Genomic DNA, 18,202 nt, shown 5'->3' with positions numbered 1-18,202 from the left:
TTGAAAAGCTAAAATGCTTTAAATTTGTGTAACTTAAAATCTAAGACACCAGCCGCGGATTCTTTTGTGATCCGTGGCCTGGTAAGGAGTCACAACTTCTCACAAGTATGGAGTTTTGCCCTCAACTGCTATTAGAATACCCGCCAGAAGAATGGCTATGGCTACTCCGTTTGAAACTCTCTGTGCATACAGGATTGAAATTACACTGTTGGGTACAGCTCCAAAATCAGGGAGCAGGTGTGCAAAAGAGGTCCAATTCTTGCCGCAGACAGTGAGGATGCATCACATCAGCTGAATAATTCACCTGTGTCATCCCGATTGAGCGGTCAAAGAGACGCATTCCTGTGTACAGCCATGGATGCCCTTCACTTCGTACCCCAGTTCTGTTATGGTGCTTCAACCAAGAGTCAGCCAGAAGGGCGAACTTTCCTTGTCCCGCACCTTCATCTTGCCACCAAAATTGGGTCTTTTAACCTCCCCACAGGTGACGAAGCTGTCCCATGCAGCCCTTTGATGCCCTCAATCAAAATGAAAGACATGAGATCATGGGTTCTTCAGGAAACACCCACCACAGAAGCCCCTGTTGCGGACTCGGATGACAAACTTTCGGTGTGTCGAAGACTAGACGCAGATATGGATGTGGCAAGTCTGGCTTGCTGCTTGCGGGACTGTGGGGATGCAACCGATCGGGTTGCTGGTGAACAGGTGCATGCCCACATCATCAGTCGTGGTTACGGGTCGGATACATACTTGGGCAACTTCCTTACCCTCTTGTATGGAAGCTGTTGGAGGTTTGAGGCTGCACAAGCTGTCTTCCATAAAATTCCTACACAGAATGTGTACTCGTGGAATATATTTATCAATGCGTGTGCCAAGAATGGGAGGGTGGATGAGGCCAAGGTTGTGTTTGAGAAGATGCCGAAGAGGAATGTGGCATCTTGGAATGCTATCATTGCAGCATTCTCGCAACATGGACATGGCAATGAAGCTCTAGAGCACTATAACGACATGCTGGATGAGAATTTGAGCCCTGACAAAATAACGTTTGTTTCAGCTATTGATGCCTGTGCTGACCTTGCTGCTCTGATTGAAGGTATACTTATACATTGCTCTGTGATCGGCAGTGGATATTCGACAAATGTCATTGTTGGCACTAGCCTCATGTACATGTACAGCAGGTGTGGTGATCTTGAGACAGTAACAATCATTTTCCAGCAGATAATGGAATTGGATATTGTCTGTTGTAATGCCATGATTGAGGCATGCATTGAGAATAACTGCAGTTTAAAAGCTTTTAGTGTGTTTGGCTGGATAAAGCAGACAGGCATACAGCCCACAAGGCCAACATTTTTGGGCATGCTCGATGTGTGTGCCAACCTTGCACAGCTTTTCAAGGGTCGGGAGTTCCATGCCTCCATTGTTTCCGTCGGATTGGATTCGGACATTATGGTAGACAATGCACTGATTAATATGTACAGCAAGTGCAACAGTATAGAGGAGGCCATGACCATTTTCTGCAAGATGCAAAATCGGGATGAGGTAACTTGGAGTACCATTATTGCAGGATACAAAGCTGTTGGTCGAAATATGGAGGCCCTGGACTTGTTTCAGCAGATGCAGTCAGAGTCTATCAGTCCAAACAAATTCACGTTTTCCACACTTCTTGATGTCTGTGCACGTCAGACTGACCTTGTAACTGGCCGACAGTTCCATGCTGACATTGTTAGCACTGGCACTGAGCTGGACTTCATACTTGAAGTTGCACTCATCAACATGTATGGCAGATGTGGAAGGTTAGATGATGCAAGGGCTGTGTTTGACAGGAAGTTTGAGCATGAGATTCGCTCTTGGAATACAAAGATCCTAGCTTGTGTTTTAAACGGACATGATCAGCAAGCTTTGCAACTTTTTGATGAGATGCAATCAAAAGGTATACTACCCAACAAAATTACCTTCAAGCTGATTGATGATATGAGCCTTCCTCACATTTAGACAGCTGCTTTTGTGTGCAATATGACTGTGGAAGGGCATGTTTATGCCCATTCAGACTACCCGGCTTCTATATTTTCTCGCACAGACTCTCTGGCCCTGGTTTCTTCTCACGCCCATTATGACTTTCTGGCCTATGATGCTCCTTACGTTTGTGGGGTATACTTGAAGTGGTAGTATGATGCCTATGCTTAAATGACAGAGCACTTGAGGCTTTAGGGACCTTAAAGTGCTGTCAGTGGTGGAAGCCATGATATTTAAGCTGTTTATCTTTGGTTGCAGCTGCTTTTCCTAAGCAGAAGTTAATTTGATTGAGAAGGATGGTAAGGAGCCATGGTTTTGCAAATATGAAGTGCGAAGTGGAGTGGAATTCGAAGAGATTACCACCAGAATTTTTAAACTAGAGATGATGCCCAAATATATAGTGTACAGATTGTTTCATTTGCCACACCAGACGAGCAGTAATAAACTCGCTTAATCCTGATGGTCCCCAAAAAAGGCAAGGTCTCAAAACATATACCGTGTGCAGAGTGTTTCACATTCGATGCCTGAAGAGCAAGAATAAACTTGCTTACTCCTGTGCTGAGTTTATGATATCAGCTGCTAGTTACTTGTCAATGGGAGAGCCACAACCTTGTAGTATATTATCAGATATGATGGAAAGCAATAAAATGCCTACAAGTCCCACCAATCGAAATTTAACCACATTTTTAATATGATAAGACCAGTTCTATGCTCATACCAAGATCCTACCTTTATACCAAATTTTACTGGGCTTCTTTCTGCAGTTAAATTATTGAATTTTCTTGTTTACCTTTTTGGGCATGCTAAATAGTGCTGGATCGATTTGGATGCTCCAGAAAATGTCAAAAGAGAACATTTTCTAGGATGGCTCAATAACAATGGTCGTGTTTGCTCCATACGATGGTTTTTCAAGATAATTAAGCAAACTGCTCACTGATGCACACTTGTCTTATTGTCCCAAGTCAGCTAAAATAACTTGTTTCCTTTCTGGAAAAGTCATACTTATCAATTGATTGAAATTGGTTTTATTAGAATCAAAACATGCTGAGATACAACAATGCCAATATGTGGTCACACAGCAAAGTGCGCACTTCCACCTATGTGACCTGATTGAGCACTTGTGTTTGGAACTTACAGCATTTCAAGGTTATTCCCACATACATTGATGAGTGGTCACAGGTCTGTGAGTGCACAATATGGAAGAAAATAAGCACAAACAGAAAGAGTGTGAGAGAAGAAAATGCAGCAATGGCTGAGTACAAGCAGTCCCTACATGGATGCTTTGCACATCGGTGAGGGTGCTGAAATGAGAGGCTGATGCTGAAGAATCCAGGCGATGATGAGGAGAGAAATACCCCCCAAATGCACCTAAGCCATTCTAGAAATCACGAGAGAAATGGGCTGAAAATGTAGTGAATGAGAGACCTATCAAATGCAATAACTGACATAGTGTCAGAGCTCCTATGTCTCCATAATACTTTGATGGAGCTCACAACCAAGAGATGATAGCATATAGACATTGACTTCTAACACCTCTTCTAAGAGTGGCTGAAGGCCAGGAAGACACATCTGAAGGATTTTTGGGAAGATCAGCCCCAACTCTCCATCCAAAACGCACCCTTGAACATAGTGGTAATGGATCTCATGTGTTTCATGTGAGCATGAATCATGGGTTCTTTGCAATAGCAAGAGCACTTTGGTTCTCGCTTCTGAGAAGAGTAGGTCCGCCTGTGCAAAATCAATGTTGGTAAGCATCCATCAAAGTCAGAATGCCTCCCAATCAGAAGAGCACATCGCATGGTACTCTGCCTTCGTCGAAGAATAGCAATAGTAGGCCGCTTCTTGCTGCCCCAGAAAAGTAGCAGTAGATCCATTGGAGAGCATCTCTTGTGGTTGATTCGTGAGTGTCAGTCAGTATCACTTGTTCAGTTTGAATCAGACGAACTTGAAAGGGTGAGCCCTCTCCATACACAATCTCATGTGAATGGTTAACCCTTAAAGTACCGAAAGATCCAAAGGACAGCTTGCCAATAAGAAAGAAGGGGCTTCTTCACGAATGAAGAAAGAAGTAACATGAGAGATGTCTGGTTGGGTATGAACGGGCCACATCAATGACTATAGTAGTGACATGCCACTGCCAACTCTCTATTGCCCCCAAGGAGAGTTTGGACTTGGGATACATGGGACATGAGATGGACTTACAGATAGCCATCTTAATTGCAGTAAGCATCTCGGAGATATAGCATTACTATGACATAAAAGATGCTCTCAGATAGTCGATGTACCTCAAGTTTAAGAAAGAAATAGAGAAGGTTGAGATGTACCATATCAAACTCTATGTTGAGTATCTCTTGTATTTGCTCAACCTTTGCTACATAGTTGCCTGCCAAAATCGAATAATCAATATCTACAATGGTGAGAAGACATTTTCTAATCTCCAACTAAAAGTAGATATTGGGATCATGATCTAATCTCTTGAAGTCGTGTTGAAGAAAGGAGCAATCTATCTTTCGATACCAGGCCCTAGGGGCCTCCTTAAGGCCATTCTAGGGCCTTTCACAAATGGTAAACATGATCCTCCTTGCCTTTCATATTGAAATTGATGGTTGACCCACAAAGATCTCCTTTAAGACATCGTTGAGGAAGTTTCTTTTGGCATCCATATGATAAACTACCTAATGATGATGTACCACAAGGGGTAGGACCATCCAAACATTAGTAGTACAAGCTCACTTTTGGTGAAACCCTTGGTAACAAACCTAGCTTTGTGCTTGTCCAAGGATCCATATGTTGAATAATTGGTCTCATAGACCCAATGAATACACTTGATGTACATGTTTTTTTAAATTTTGACTAGGCTAGTTGTTATGGCACTCATGTATCCACAAGTGATTTATACTTTATGCTTGGAAACTCATGCATATTGTGGTTGAGAAAGAAGCAACCCAATGTGTCCAACAAATTCTATTTGTGAAGTTGAGTACAAGTAGGTTTCATGACTACGATTGATTGTGTTTGGCTCAAACAACTCTTGGCTAATTTGGGCGTTAGATAGTCATCTACCAACATCATATTTAGCAACAATCAGAACGCATTGGTAGTTGTCTTTGAAACTTATTGTTCCATCCTCATACTACGCACATTGAGGTAGTTTATTATCAAATTAGGGAGAGACTCTCTATATGCCATATTAATTTAGCCTATGTGCCAACACAGGATAATCTTGTACATTTTTTAACATAAGAGTAAGATAAGAAAATGGATTATAAGGCCATTTTATTCTCATTTAACACTTGAATGTTTTTGCAAAGCTTTGGGCTTACTCCCCTTTGTGGGTCCAAGCTTAGCACTCCTGTATGCGAGTGCCAATATTTGTTCATTGCATCAATCATAGGGGATTTGTTACCATATTTAGGTAGTGATGCATGTGAGCATACTTAGGACCATTGTGGGCACTTTTTCTGATCCTTACTAGGAGATTCTTTTTCCCTTGGCCTTGTGTATATATCTATTTACTCTAGGGCATCCTTAGTCTTGTACACCTTCCACTTTGGTAGCTCTCAACAAACTTTGCTTGTATGTTCTCAAGCTTCTTCTTCTCCAAGCTTTGTGCATGTCTATTCTTGCAAACATAAATCCAACACCTATGCTATTTGCCATTGGTCAATATTTGACTTTTGATGTCCTCAATGGAGGATTTGATAGCATACCACTTTCTTAAAAAGAAGATCGTATCCTTGACGTTTTGCTATAAATCTTGGATTTCGTCAACAAATCGATTAATAGAGATTAGTGTGGGACAATGATATGAATCTAATAGTTTGAATGATTTTAGTTTAATCTCATTGATCACTTCATAGTGATGACTAAATATGTGTTATGTTTCTCCCATGTCATTGGCAATGCATATATTGCTTCAACTTGATCTTTAGGTGGAGCTCCTATATCAATTAGGTCACAAACATGTGCTAGTAAATTGATCATATATTTATTTGTTCAAATAGATGGCCATTGATTGATCAACGTGCTTTGCTAGCTACTTGTCACTTATGTAACTTATCTATTCTTTAAGTCTAATTTTAGACTAGCAAGAGATTTGCATTTAATAGCACATACCAGATATAGATAGGCATAGATTACATCTAGGTTGTGCTCTAAATCTTTGGTATTGTCAACGTTCTTCGTGTTGTTAGCTTTTCCTTTGGTTGAGGGAAAGTAGTAGTTGAGGGTTGTGACTTCTCAGATTCTATAGTGTCATTAGAAGGATTAGCCCAATTGTTGTTGGTAGATTGTCATAGTAGCACTTGAGGAAGATTATAGCATTCGATTCTTAGTTAGATTGGAACAATTAGATGATTGTTAAGTCTTGGTGATAGAGTTTATAGTGGTCAAGGGATGTTATTATTTAGTTTCTTCCACTTGGATTGTTTTTGCTTTCAGATTCAAGGGTATTGATTGAGCAATGGCCAAGATATGCTACTATTTTGTTTGATTGTATGGTGTTTGGTATTTAGAAACATGGCTTTCGTAGTATGAATGACAATAGTGGAGAAAGCTCCAATTTTTTTTTCTAGTGAAACCATGATTTTATTCTTTTAAATAGCCATAATTTTTTTTTGTCTTGTGAGTCATGGTTACCATTTTTGGCTTAATGTATGGTGCTTTTTGTACCTTTGGTTGTTCTTCTTGACCACTTGTAGTGATTGTATTTGCAAGGTATTAGTTAGAAATGGTTGTGGTGTACAAGACATCCAATTTTAAGGCTTTAGTAGCAAAATCCATTTGATTCTTGATTTGTAGTCACATGCTCTACATGCATAAAGGATGTAGTGTCAATCTCTACTTGAAGATCATTCTCTCACTTGCCTACCCATACTCGTCAAATTTTGAAAACTGATACATCAATGGTTGCAAGTACATACATCCAACCTCTTTCATTTGACATGCAAAAGATGTATTTATTTTGTAGTGTATGACTGACAAAGCATTGAGAATCACAAAGATGGCATCTAGATCAACCTTGGAGGTCTTCTAGGTTTCCATCTCTATGTGGAATGCATTCATGCAAGTTTCAAAGAACATCACATTACCCCAACCCTCTATTAGTCTTGGGTTTCTCATCTAGAGTTTTCATAAGAGGAGATCATAGTCTATGGCTTTTATAACCACAAAGTTGATTGAGAATTTCACTTTAATCTTAATCAACTAGTCCTTAAGGATTTCAATGGGCTTTAACTTTGAACCATTGAGCCACTTTCAGATAAAGTATGGATTCTCTATTGGTTGGTTAACCCATGCTTGGAGTACTAAAAAGTTGATAATGCGTTATCCCAAGACCTATGGCTCTAATTCCTCTTTTAGTGATGTTGCCTAAGGCAAACAATTGGAGGAGAACATGCTTCTCAACTCCTAGAAGGTATTCACCCTTAAGGCTCCTACAATCTTGCTAGGTGTCAAACCAATAAATTATGTATTTGAGTTGAGATCTTGTAATGTTATATTAAAACTACTACAATCTCTTGGGATCCTTGTATCTAGGTCTTAAAGGCTCTTTGTAATAGCATCTTTTGTTTGAGAAATATCATGATTGGCATTGAAACATTTGTGGATGCCAATGATTCATCATTTTAGGATCCACTTCTTTGAGCTTGCCCTTATTAGATATTGAAATTATCCAACTTTTTTCTTTATGAAAAAATATTAGTAACCTCTTCTCTACTTGAGGATCAAACATGGGTCCTATGGGGGTTGAGTGAGACATAGTGCTTGAGATACCTTGGGCACTACAATCTAACTCCACTTCTTGATCATGAAACTATGCTTGCATGTCCTTAACCCAATCCTTGTCTTTATTGATGATTTCTACTTTATGTTTTGGGTCAAGTTACTCTTGTACCTTAGCGCTTTTGGGTTTCTGCATTCTAAGTGGTGTTGTGGCAATCTTTACCTTAAAACATGTTTGCCTAGTGTTGGTATTTTTGTGCTCTCACTTTTCAAATTGGCCTTGGTATCTCATCTCTTTGACCTCTTTTTGTGGTTCTTCCTCCCAATAGAAGAAATTTTTGATAATTGAAGATCATGTGAAGCTAGATCATGTGAGGCTAATTCTTGCTCTTTTAGCTTGAGCTTCAATCATGAAATTCAAGGGGATAGATATGTAATCCTCATCTAGGGCTTCAACTCTAAATAGGCTCAAGGTGCCAAAGCCACAATTTTTTGGAAGTGTGGGCTAGAGAGAGAGAGAGAGAGAGAGAGAGAGAGAGAGAGAGAGAGAGAGAGAGAGAGAGAGAGAGAGAGAGAGAGAGAGAGAGAGAGAGAGAGAGAGAGAGAGAGAGAGAGAGAGAGAGAGAGAGAGAGAGAGAGAGAGAGAGAGAGAGAGAGAGAGAGAGAGAGAGAGAGAGAGAGAGAGAGAATGTTTAAAGCATCACAAGATCATGCACTTAGTAACAAGACAACGTAAACCATGAACAAGAGTAATGAGATAGTAAAAAAGAAACTCAATAATGATGAAGATCACACAAGTTTTTTACCCCAGACCAAGCCACCAAAAACACACAAAACAATTTAGAGCCAAGAGTGAAGCACCAACCAAGAGCAAGTGAATAATAAGTGTAGCAATTGATGTATTGGGTGCAAAATAGAGCTACCTTTATAAAGGCTATAAGTTGGATAAGACTCCATAGGATGAAACTCACGAGGACTAGACCCAAGAAGGTGATATCTAAGAGGATGGGACTCAAGAGGATGAGACCCAAGAGGAGTCTCATGAGAAACCCCAATAGCACTTTATAGAGTAGCATACATATTTCTAACACCCCCACTTGAGACTCAATGAATGATACAAGCAATAAATGATTACAATGGCATGAAAGTCAACAAAATGCTCAAACCATGGATGCTCCAATCTTGCACATAGAATGAATGTATCCCAAAGATATCACAAAATAGACTCCTCAAGTATGAAGCAGGGGGTGAAGAAATGACTCCCCACATCTAATATATCTCTAATGTCTAGGATAGTCCAAGAAAGAGCTACTAAAAGCTCCAAGAAAAAGCAACATTTGATCCAAAGCTAGTGATTATGGCAAGGACTTGACTCACAAATCACCTCCCAAGCACCGACATTGGATTTCATGCAAGGAACTTAAACAAAAGGACACATACCAAGCAAAAATAAGAAAGCACACCTCAAGATGAATGCAAATATTTCTTTGAAAGGTGTTGGTTTCCCCAAGGTTCCCCCTCAAAGATCACTTCCCATAGTCTCCCCTTTGATCGAGTGAACTAGGTAAGTACACCCACAAGAATCCTTCACAAGAAATACACCCACAACGTACACCTTTTTAAAATCATAGGCTCTTCTAATTATCACTATTCCTTGCATCCATAGTCATTGTAATTGACTAGCACTAGTGTCTTTTGAACAACCTTGGCCATTTATCATATGCCCTTCATAGCATTTGAAAGTGCATGAACATGTGAAATACTATGCTTGGTTAATTGTTGTTGAAAATATGGAAAGCTTACTTCCAACTAGTGGAAGAAGTCAAACAAGAGTATATCAAGTTGGTGTGAGTCAAATAAGATTATATCAAGTTGATGTAGTGCTATAATGAAGGGGAAATAACCATTTAATTTTAGTGACAAAATAATATTGTAGCCACACCGGCATGAATATAAGATGTAACATGATTACTTTTCTCATTATTCATTTAATAATACAAATCCTCTTCATCTCCCACCTTCTTGCTTGAGTATCTATGGCTTCCTCTCCGTTCTCTCTTCTTCCTATCTTTCTCTCTCTATTTCCAACATTTCTCTCTCTTCTATAGACTTTCTCTCTCCTCTTTGTCTCCTCCTTTACAAGTGGTATCAAAGCTTAGGCTCTTGATCCATTTTATTTCTTCATTTTCCATATCCATTTTCCCTATTTTACTCCATAAAATTCAAGGTGTCAGGTACAACAGACACATGTTAGGTGCTTGCAGGCCATCTACATGAAGGAGAGACTATATTGTGAGCTCTAATAGGAGTCTTGGATGAATTTGGCAACACTTGGCTAAAATAGCAGGTCATGATTAAGTTCTAGGCCATTTTGAAGGTACTTTGGTTAAAGAAGAGGCAATAGGACTTAGAGGAGACTAAAAATTTAGTTAATTTCTAGAGTAGAGTCTTCTTTCTTCTTGCTTCAAGCTTTTCTTGAAGCTTTCATGGAGTTTACTTGAGAGAACTCCACTTTACTCTTGAACCTTTGACTCCCGTCAAGAATGGAGTGTACCATTGCCTTCTTGATATCAAAGTGTTCATAGAGTACCACAATGAGTGCCCCATTAGCATGTGATGCAGCCTAAAGGCCAAGCATGATTTGCACTATCCTGGACAGCAAGAAGACCATGAAAATGCCTAAGCTTTATACCCTTTTACCAACCATTTGACTATTCTTCATCATTCTATAAGCATTATCAAGAGCCCTTTTTCACTTTCAAAAATACTATTGAAACCCTACATGTCATAGAGTAAGGTAGCCATTAAAATCCACTTCAAAATTCTTAGATTTAGTGGGCTTTTGCTTCTTTTAATCCCTTGAGCTCACCTACAACAAGACTTTTTCAAGATTCTTCAATGATTTAAAGCATTGAAGCGTTTTGACTCCATTAAGCTTTCAGGGTGAAGAATTTGGGGATTCTTCATCATTGAGCATTAATGATGTTAGGAGGCATATTCCACGACGGATTCCATGAGACCACGGTGGATTTTGTGATGTTTTGTGGTGGATTCTGTAAAACTATATTTATTTGCCGAGGATCATACGTAAGGTGGACTCCTTTGACAGGGACGCTTGTCCTTTTCGGGCGTCATGTTAATGTAATGTGCACATGGGTGAATCCACAAAATACATATTTAAATTAATGGATGTTTATGAGTTTAGAGTGCACTCGTATTAAATTAAGGTTAGGACAGAGTTCCAACCTATTTATTTATTTTGTAGCTGAAGATTGCTAGGTATTCACTTTTGTCAGTTTAATTTTATTATTTTCTAACAACTGTGAATGCTTCACTTGATGTGTAGAGCAGGCAGTGGTGGTGTTGGGAAGCACTGGGCGATGATATGTATTCAAATTACCTAGAAGAAATTATCATTTTTGATGGGCGCGTATCTTATCACTAAAGGCATGGCATTAATATTTATTTAGGCGCACTTATTCATTGAAGCGCTTGACAAACATTTATTATTTTGTATGCGCATAGGTGCTCAGCCTAAATATTTCATTATTGGACATTGTATTTGGGCACAACCCAACTTTTGGGATGCCTGACTGCTTTATTCTTTATTTGGGCAAAAGCAAACACAAAGGCCAAAGCACACTAATTGTAATTGGGCTAGCTTTGAGCTTGGAGATTAATAAATTTATAAATACATGCCTTGTGGAGTGCTCACACAAGGCATGGGGGGAGATTGTACCTAATTTGTCTTTTTCCTTCATGTCGTACAAACTCTCTTTTTATTTTTATGAAGTTTATGTAGAGTTCTTTGTTCTTGGGGACCTTTTGGTGCTCACTACGTGCACATCCAACATCTGATTTGCGCGCCAGTGGTATTAGAGCGAAGTTGAGATCAAAGGCTTCCAATTGCTTACCATCTCGCACAAAGGCGAAGCTCCTTGAACAAATGGGCTCTGCAGATAGTCTTGCGATGAACCGTCAATACCAGCGTGTTCCTGGCAGTGAAGAACCACATGTTGTGCTGTGAGATCGCGAAGGACCACTCTTTGGAGACGAAGGACTACTTCCCAAGCTCCTTTATCAACACGTTTTTTTTCTGAGAGTTAGCAGAGAAGAAAGATTAGTCAATTGGAGATTATAAAGCTTTAAACAAAGAAGCTTAAGCTCCAAATTTCAATGATTGTGGCGTCGTCACGATGCTAATTCAAACGACGACGTCCTGGCGTCGTCCTGAAGATCAAAAAATGATTAACTTAAGCTTTTAAATCTAAAGCTTAAAGCCTTTAAGCCTTACTAAGTCTCAAAACTCAATCTACAATCTTTTCCCATAGTGGGTGTTCACACCAAACTCTTCTTGAACTACTCTCAAAACCTCCATTAAGCCTTTGTTCATACCTACACCTTGATAGAGACAATTTCCAGTAAGCAGATCGCCATATGCAGACTATACAGAAGACATATACACTTGGAAGAGGACCGTTATCAATTATCGTTCCCGCAAAAGAAGCAAGATCGCAAAAAGCCATTTAAAAAAAAAAACAAGCCTTGTAAACCCAACCTTAATCAAATTGCACAGAAAGAAATCCAAGCCCAAGTTGAAGAACTGTTAACTCGAGGACTCATTAGGCCCAATAGTTCTCCTTTTGGTGCACCTATCCTATTAGTCAAGAAGAAAAATAATAGCTATAGGATGTGCATTGACTATCGTGCCCTAAAGAAGATCACTGTCAAGAATAGATATCCGATCCCTAGGGTAGACGACCTCATGGATTGTTGAAAGATAAGCATAGGAACTCTCCCTATATTAGAGAGGATAAGGGTAGCTAGGTGTAAAAGCCTAAAGGGCTGGAAGACAGGGGAAACCCTAACCCTAACTCCTCTAGTGGCTACATAAACAACCTATAGTACACACTCAATGTAGAGGAGAGTGTACTAGTTGTATTTTGAGCAACTAACTAAACAAGATCTTGTCTTGTACTTGAGCTCTCTCTCTCTCTCTCTCTCTCCCTCTTGTGCACACTCTCTCAAGACTTCAACTCTGATTTGCAACATGGTATCAGAGCCTTCTCTGATCCTTTTAGCTTCCTATACCCTCAACTTCACTAAGTGCATATGATTTTCCATCATCTTCATCTTTTACCTCTTACCTCCATAGGCAAACCAGACCCACCTCTGATGGAGGACTTGGGGAGAACAAAGGAGGAGGTTTCAACTCAAGGGCCCTTCTAAGGAACTCTTCCCCACCTCAAGGCATAGCAGCCCAGTGCCACAAACCCCCACATTAGCCACGCAGAAGGACGACATTGCATCAAATGTAAATTCACGTAGTTTTGGGTAGCGTGATGCTTCTAGGAATGGCGTGGTCAGTATGTGGTGCAATATCCTTGGCCACCATAGGGCTTTTAAAGGCCTACCAATGAGCTATCTCCCTCTAAGAGGGTTTGCTAAAAATCTTCTTGTATTGATTGAAATCAACCAAACCCTAACTGTCAGTTTCCTAGCAGCCATAGCCAGGAAGCTTCAAGCTTCTTCAACTTTCAAAAATTTCAATGTTTGGTCATTAACAATGATTTTAATCACTGAGTCACTTACTAATCTGGGAACTTTAACTCAAAGGTTATTGTACTTGGAAGGTCATCATCAAGCTCATTAAGACCGACATCTACCATCTCTAGCAACATAAGCTACAGATGAGTGCTTGTAAGCACCTAGGCACATTGCTCAATCATTATTGCTGCTACTACTTACAAAATCTAAATGTTTTCATTAGAAAATTAAAACAATTGAGTACTTTACTTCATGTTGTAAGGCTATGTGTACAATTATAAACATATAGACCATCATACCCTAAACTTGTATTGCATATATTGTGTGATTTTTTTCAAGTACACTGGTCAATGAAATCAGAGGAATAAGTGTCATTGTACTCTCCTCAGAATCATCAGCAACAAGCATTGAAATCATAGACCGTCCTTGTCCAACACAAGGTTCATCCACTAAGCCATACCATAAGGAGGAGCTCGAAGTCTAGTCTAGGTTCACATCATTGAAGCCTAAAAAGACCATTAAACCTCGGAAGAAGATTGCACATAAGAAAGAACCACCCAATCCATATTTTGAAATATTACATATGTATGATTTTTAGCCTTTCTCCTCATTACAACTTTGATATCAATTGTTTGATTTGCTTTCGCATTCAGTGGCAAGGTTGTAAGGGGCTAGAGACTACCCTTGTTCTAACAAGTGGTAAGACCTTCCTAATGGCCACAACATATGTTGATGTTCGTCCTCAAATTTGAAAATTTAATGGAAAATATTTTCATCCTTGGCAAGTTTTGATCAAATACATAATGATGGAAAGAGGATATTGGCCCTTAATAAAAGGAACCAAAGTAATTGACCCATCTAATCCCCTTGATGTAGAAGATGATGAACGGGCTCATGCCATCATCATGCTACATTTAGATGAATCCTTAATTCATCACATTGACCAACTCTCAACTGCAAAAGAAAAGTGGGATGAGCTCGAAAGGATCTGCGGTGCTACAGGGAAGAATTCCAAGATATTTCTTAAGATTGAGTTTTTTAGCTTGGAATACAAACATGGAGAATATCTAAGCAAGTTCATTTCACATATGAAGGGGCTTATGGCACAGCTTGCCTTCGTTCAAGCACCTATCCATGATGAAGATGCCATTGCCATCTTGCTAAAGTTTGTGAAGAAGGTTTTTCCAACCCTTGTGACTATCCTAACTAATATGATGGTATTCAAGTTGATCCTAAAAAGATAGAAGCAAATTTGAATTGGCCAATCCTTAAAAGTGTGCATGAGTTACATTCTTTCTTAGGTCTTGCTAGCTTTACAGAAAAGTTATGAAAAATTTTTCATTGCTTGCATTGCCTTTAACAACATTGTTAAAGAAATTTGTTGTATATCATTGGTCTGATAATCAGCGAAAGTCTTTTGATTTATTGAAACATGCTTTAACACATGCATCTGTTTTGCAATTACCTGATTTTAATTGACTATCATTTTTTGGTAGTCATTGATGCTAGTGGATTAGGAATAGGAGCTGTCCTTATGCAAGATTCACATTCCATAGCCTATTCTAGTTACAAACTTAAACCCTACGAACTGAAGTATTCCACATATGATAAGGAATTATTAGCTGTAGTATAAGCCTTATGTCAATGGAAACACTATCTAATGGGATTTGAATTCATGATCAAAACTAACCAACAAAGTATCAAACATCTCCTTAATCAGCCACAAATCTTTGATTGTCATATTAAATGGGCTGCTTTCATTCAAAGTTTTCATCCACTTATCCAATATCAACCTGGAAAAGAGAATGCTATTGCTGATGCATTAAGTAGAAGACCAAGTATCCATAATATCTCAGTTATATCTTTTGATTCCCTTATCCCTATGAAGGATACCTATGACCAAGATCCCAGTTTTCAAGCTAAGTTACTATTCCATTTAGATAATTTGCGTTGCACGAAGTTCACTGTCTCCCATACCAAGGCCATAAAGGTATTATTTCCACTTTACATACATTGGTTGAAGATTTTTGTTGGCCACAAATGGAATCTGATGTTTCTAACTTTGTTCTTAAATGTTTAATTTATCAAAGAGTCAAGTGACACGATGGTAAGCAATATGGTTTATTAATGCCTTTACCAACGACCATGGGAACATATTTCAATGGATTTTATAATTGGTTTGCCTAACACACAAGCTAATCATGATATGATTTGGACTATTGTAGATAGATTTAGCAAACATGCATATTTCCTTCCATGCAAGAAAACATTAATTGCATCTTAAGCTGCACAATTGTTTTTGAAAATTGTTTTCACTAATCATGGTTTGTCAAAATTTATTATTTTAGATTGTGATTCTAGATTTTGCAATAATTTTTGGACTACTTCGTTTGCTAATTTAGGTACCAAGATTGATTTCTCATTTGCATTTCATCTTGAAACCAATGGGCAAACAAAAGCTCCTAACAGTACAATTTTAGATCTTTTATGTGTATACATAATTTCAAAACCACAAACATGGGATACACACTTGCATCTACTTCAATTTGCATACAATAATACACCACATACAACTACACAAAAATCACATTTTGAAATCATTTATGGACATAGATTACCTATACCTGTTGCATCATTGTCAAAAAAAGTTAAAGCTGCTAATGATATTGCCACCAATACGCATGCTACTATTTTTATTGAAGTCAAAGACATGATTATGAAAGCCCAGCAATCATATACTAAACAAGCTAATAATAAAAGAAAAGCCATGAGTTTCAAAGTTGATGATTATATTTGGTTATGTATTGAAAAGAGAAGATTGCAAAGTATTGAGAAACACCGTGTTGTTAAATTAGCCCCTAGATTTTATGGACCTTACAAATCATTCACAAAATCAATGACAATGCATTTAAATTAGAATTACCTCCATATTGGAAAATCATCAATGTTGAGATATCGAGCTCCACTCGTGATATGCCAGGGTGACCGTTGTGTATTTATATCACCGACTTGTTAGCTGCAGATGCGGTTGGTACACCGCCCATGAATAATAGCTAGATGACAACTATCCTTATATACTCTAGTTCGTGGTTCAGTTAGTATGCCATCTTAGTTAGTTGAGTCTGGTTTGAGACCCATATATAGGGTTTTTCTATTTCTTTGTATGAGAGTTCTTTTTGGCTTACACAACTAAGAAGAGGAAAACTGTTTTCAGCCTCCACCTATGTGTGTATTCCCCCATTGTGCAAGCAAGAAAGCTACAAGTGAGACTCCTTCATTCTCTCCCACAATCTTGACATGGTATCAGAGCCGTGTTCGTGGTAAGGAGCTCAAGAAAGCAAACCAAGTTCGTGGTGTTCTGGTAAGAGGACCAGTGTAGCACAACCGAAAAGTGCAAGAGCACATTGTCTCAGATTGAGACGCCCTTCACGGTGTAGCAAGAGGGCAGTATATGCTGCGGGTCAGGGCTTTAGCCCTAAGTTGCCCTGTTTTTTTGATTCGAGGCCATTTCGGTGCCTGTTTTGGAGGCGGAAGTTTTTCGCAAGCACTCAGGAAAAGGCACTATTTTTTGCTATGTGACCACACTGTTCTATAGGTCGGTGAAAAGTTACTGTAGAAATTGCATCGTATGCCTGTGTGCAGAGACATTGGGAGTTACAGAATCATCCTTGTTGCCTGTTGATGTAAAATCACCACTAGGAAGTGACTGTGTGGTCAAATACCACTTTCGTCAGTTTTGCAGATTTGCCCTTGTGAGGCTGAAGCTGTGTTTTTTGCAGTGACATAATTTTTTGCAGTGTTCTTAATAGCGTCTGATTCTCTTTCACAGATTGTCACTGAAAAGCTTGACAAGAACAACTTCCAAGCATGGAAGTTTAGAATGACGAATTTCCTTATGGGAAAAGGATATTGGGAATTCGTTGCAGGAAACGAAGAAGAACCAGTTCTTCCTGATGTTCCCAATCAACAACAAATGCATGCATTTAAAGGATGGCATGAGAGAGCTAGAAAAGTTATGTACAGGATGTCTATCAGTATTTCAAACTCTATGATTGTGCATATTCAGGATGCAAGTACGCCAAAGGAGGCATGGGATACTTTGTCAAAAATGTATAGCACAAATATGCAAGCCAGGAAAATGCAGCTCAAGCAAGAGTTGCACAATGTGCAAAGAGAAAGTATGAGCATCAATGACTACCACATGAAGGTGAAGAAGATTGTAGATGCACTTGCTTCCATTGGGTCGCCAGTGGAAGATGATGATTTAGTTTCTGTGACCTTGAATGGTCTAGGAAAGGATTATGCACAGTTTCAAACAGCGATTTCCGTCCGTGAAAGATTTCCTGATTTTGAGGAGTTGATTGCTCTTCTAATTTCTAAGGAGTAGAGAAATGGTGGTGCATCTTCTTCAGGAGGAACTTCAAAAGAAGCTGTCTTCTACTCAAATGCTGGAAGAGGTAGAGGCAGAGGTAGAGGAGGCCGATCTGGAGGCAGTGTTAGAAATCAAAATATGCAGCAAACTCAAGAAAACCAATCCTATGGAGGAGGACGTGGTAACTCTAGAGGCAGGGGGAGCCAAAGAGGTCGTGGTGGATGGCAAAGAGGCCAAAATGCAAACAACAATGTTGAATGCTACTACTGTGGTAAAATGGGTCATATGGCTAAGGACTGCTATAAAAAGCAGAATGACATCATGAATGGAAAATTGCAACAAGGGAATTATGCATCTTCTAGTAGACAGGGTGATGATAGAAATGAGCATTTATTTATGGTACAACACATGACCAATTCTGTGACAAGTGCAGAAGAAAGCAATTATGTGTGGTATGTTGACTCAGATGCATCAAACCACATGACAGGTCATGCAGAATGGATGCAGGATGTAAGGAAAATGAAAAAACCAGGATTTGTGGAGACT

General features: G+C 39.1%; 1 protein-coding gene across 1 annotated transcript; it reads left to right on the top strand.

Moving 5' to 3' along the window:
- The first annotated feature begins 354 nt into the window (after nt 1-354).
- LOC148018823 (pentatricopeptide repeat-containing protein At1g11290, chloroplastic-like) lies at nt 355-2,295 on the top strand. The gene is made up of 3 exons (XM_087701263.1): nt 355-1,930; nt 2,027-2,148; nt 2,272-2,295. The coding sequence occupies exons 1-3, from the start codon at nt 355-357 to the stop codon at nt 2,293-2,295; spliced, it is 1,722 nt and encodes a 573-aa protein (XP_087557389.1).
- Nucleotides 2,296-18,202: the final 15,907 nt, after the last annotated feature.

Source organism: Lygodium microphyllum, chromosome 20, assembly GCF_053477565.2.
Source record: "Lygodium microphyllum isolate KBCC chromosome 20, Lygodium_microphyllum_v1.1.10, whole genome shotgun sequence".
In the NCBI taxonomy this organism is placed as follows: Eukaryota; Viridiplantae; Streptophyta; class Polypodiopsida; order Schizaeales; family Lygodiaceae; genus Lygodium; species Lygodium microphyllum.
Note: the sequence above shows the minus strand (reverse complement) of the source record. Positions and strands in the feature narration are given on the sequence as shown.

Bases quoted from the DNA above. Each gene is read 5' to 3' on its own strand.
- LOC148018823 (XM_087701263.1), top strand. From the start codon at position 355: ATGGATGCCCTTCACTTCGTACCCCAGTTCTGTTATGGTGCTTCAACC. The intron at 1,931-2,026 runs GTATACTACCCA...TGACTGTGGAAG, and splicing joins TGATGAGATGCAATCAAAAG to GGCATGTTTATGCCCATTCA. The intron at 2,149-2,271 runs GTATACTTGAAG...CTTTGGTTGCAG, and splicing joins ATGCTCCTTACGTTTGTGGG to CTGCTTTTCCTAAGCAGAAG.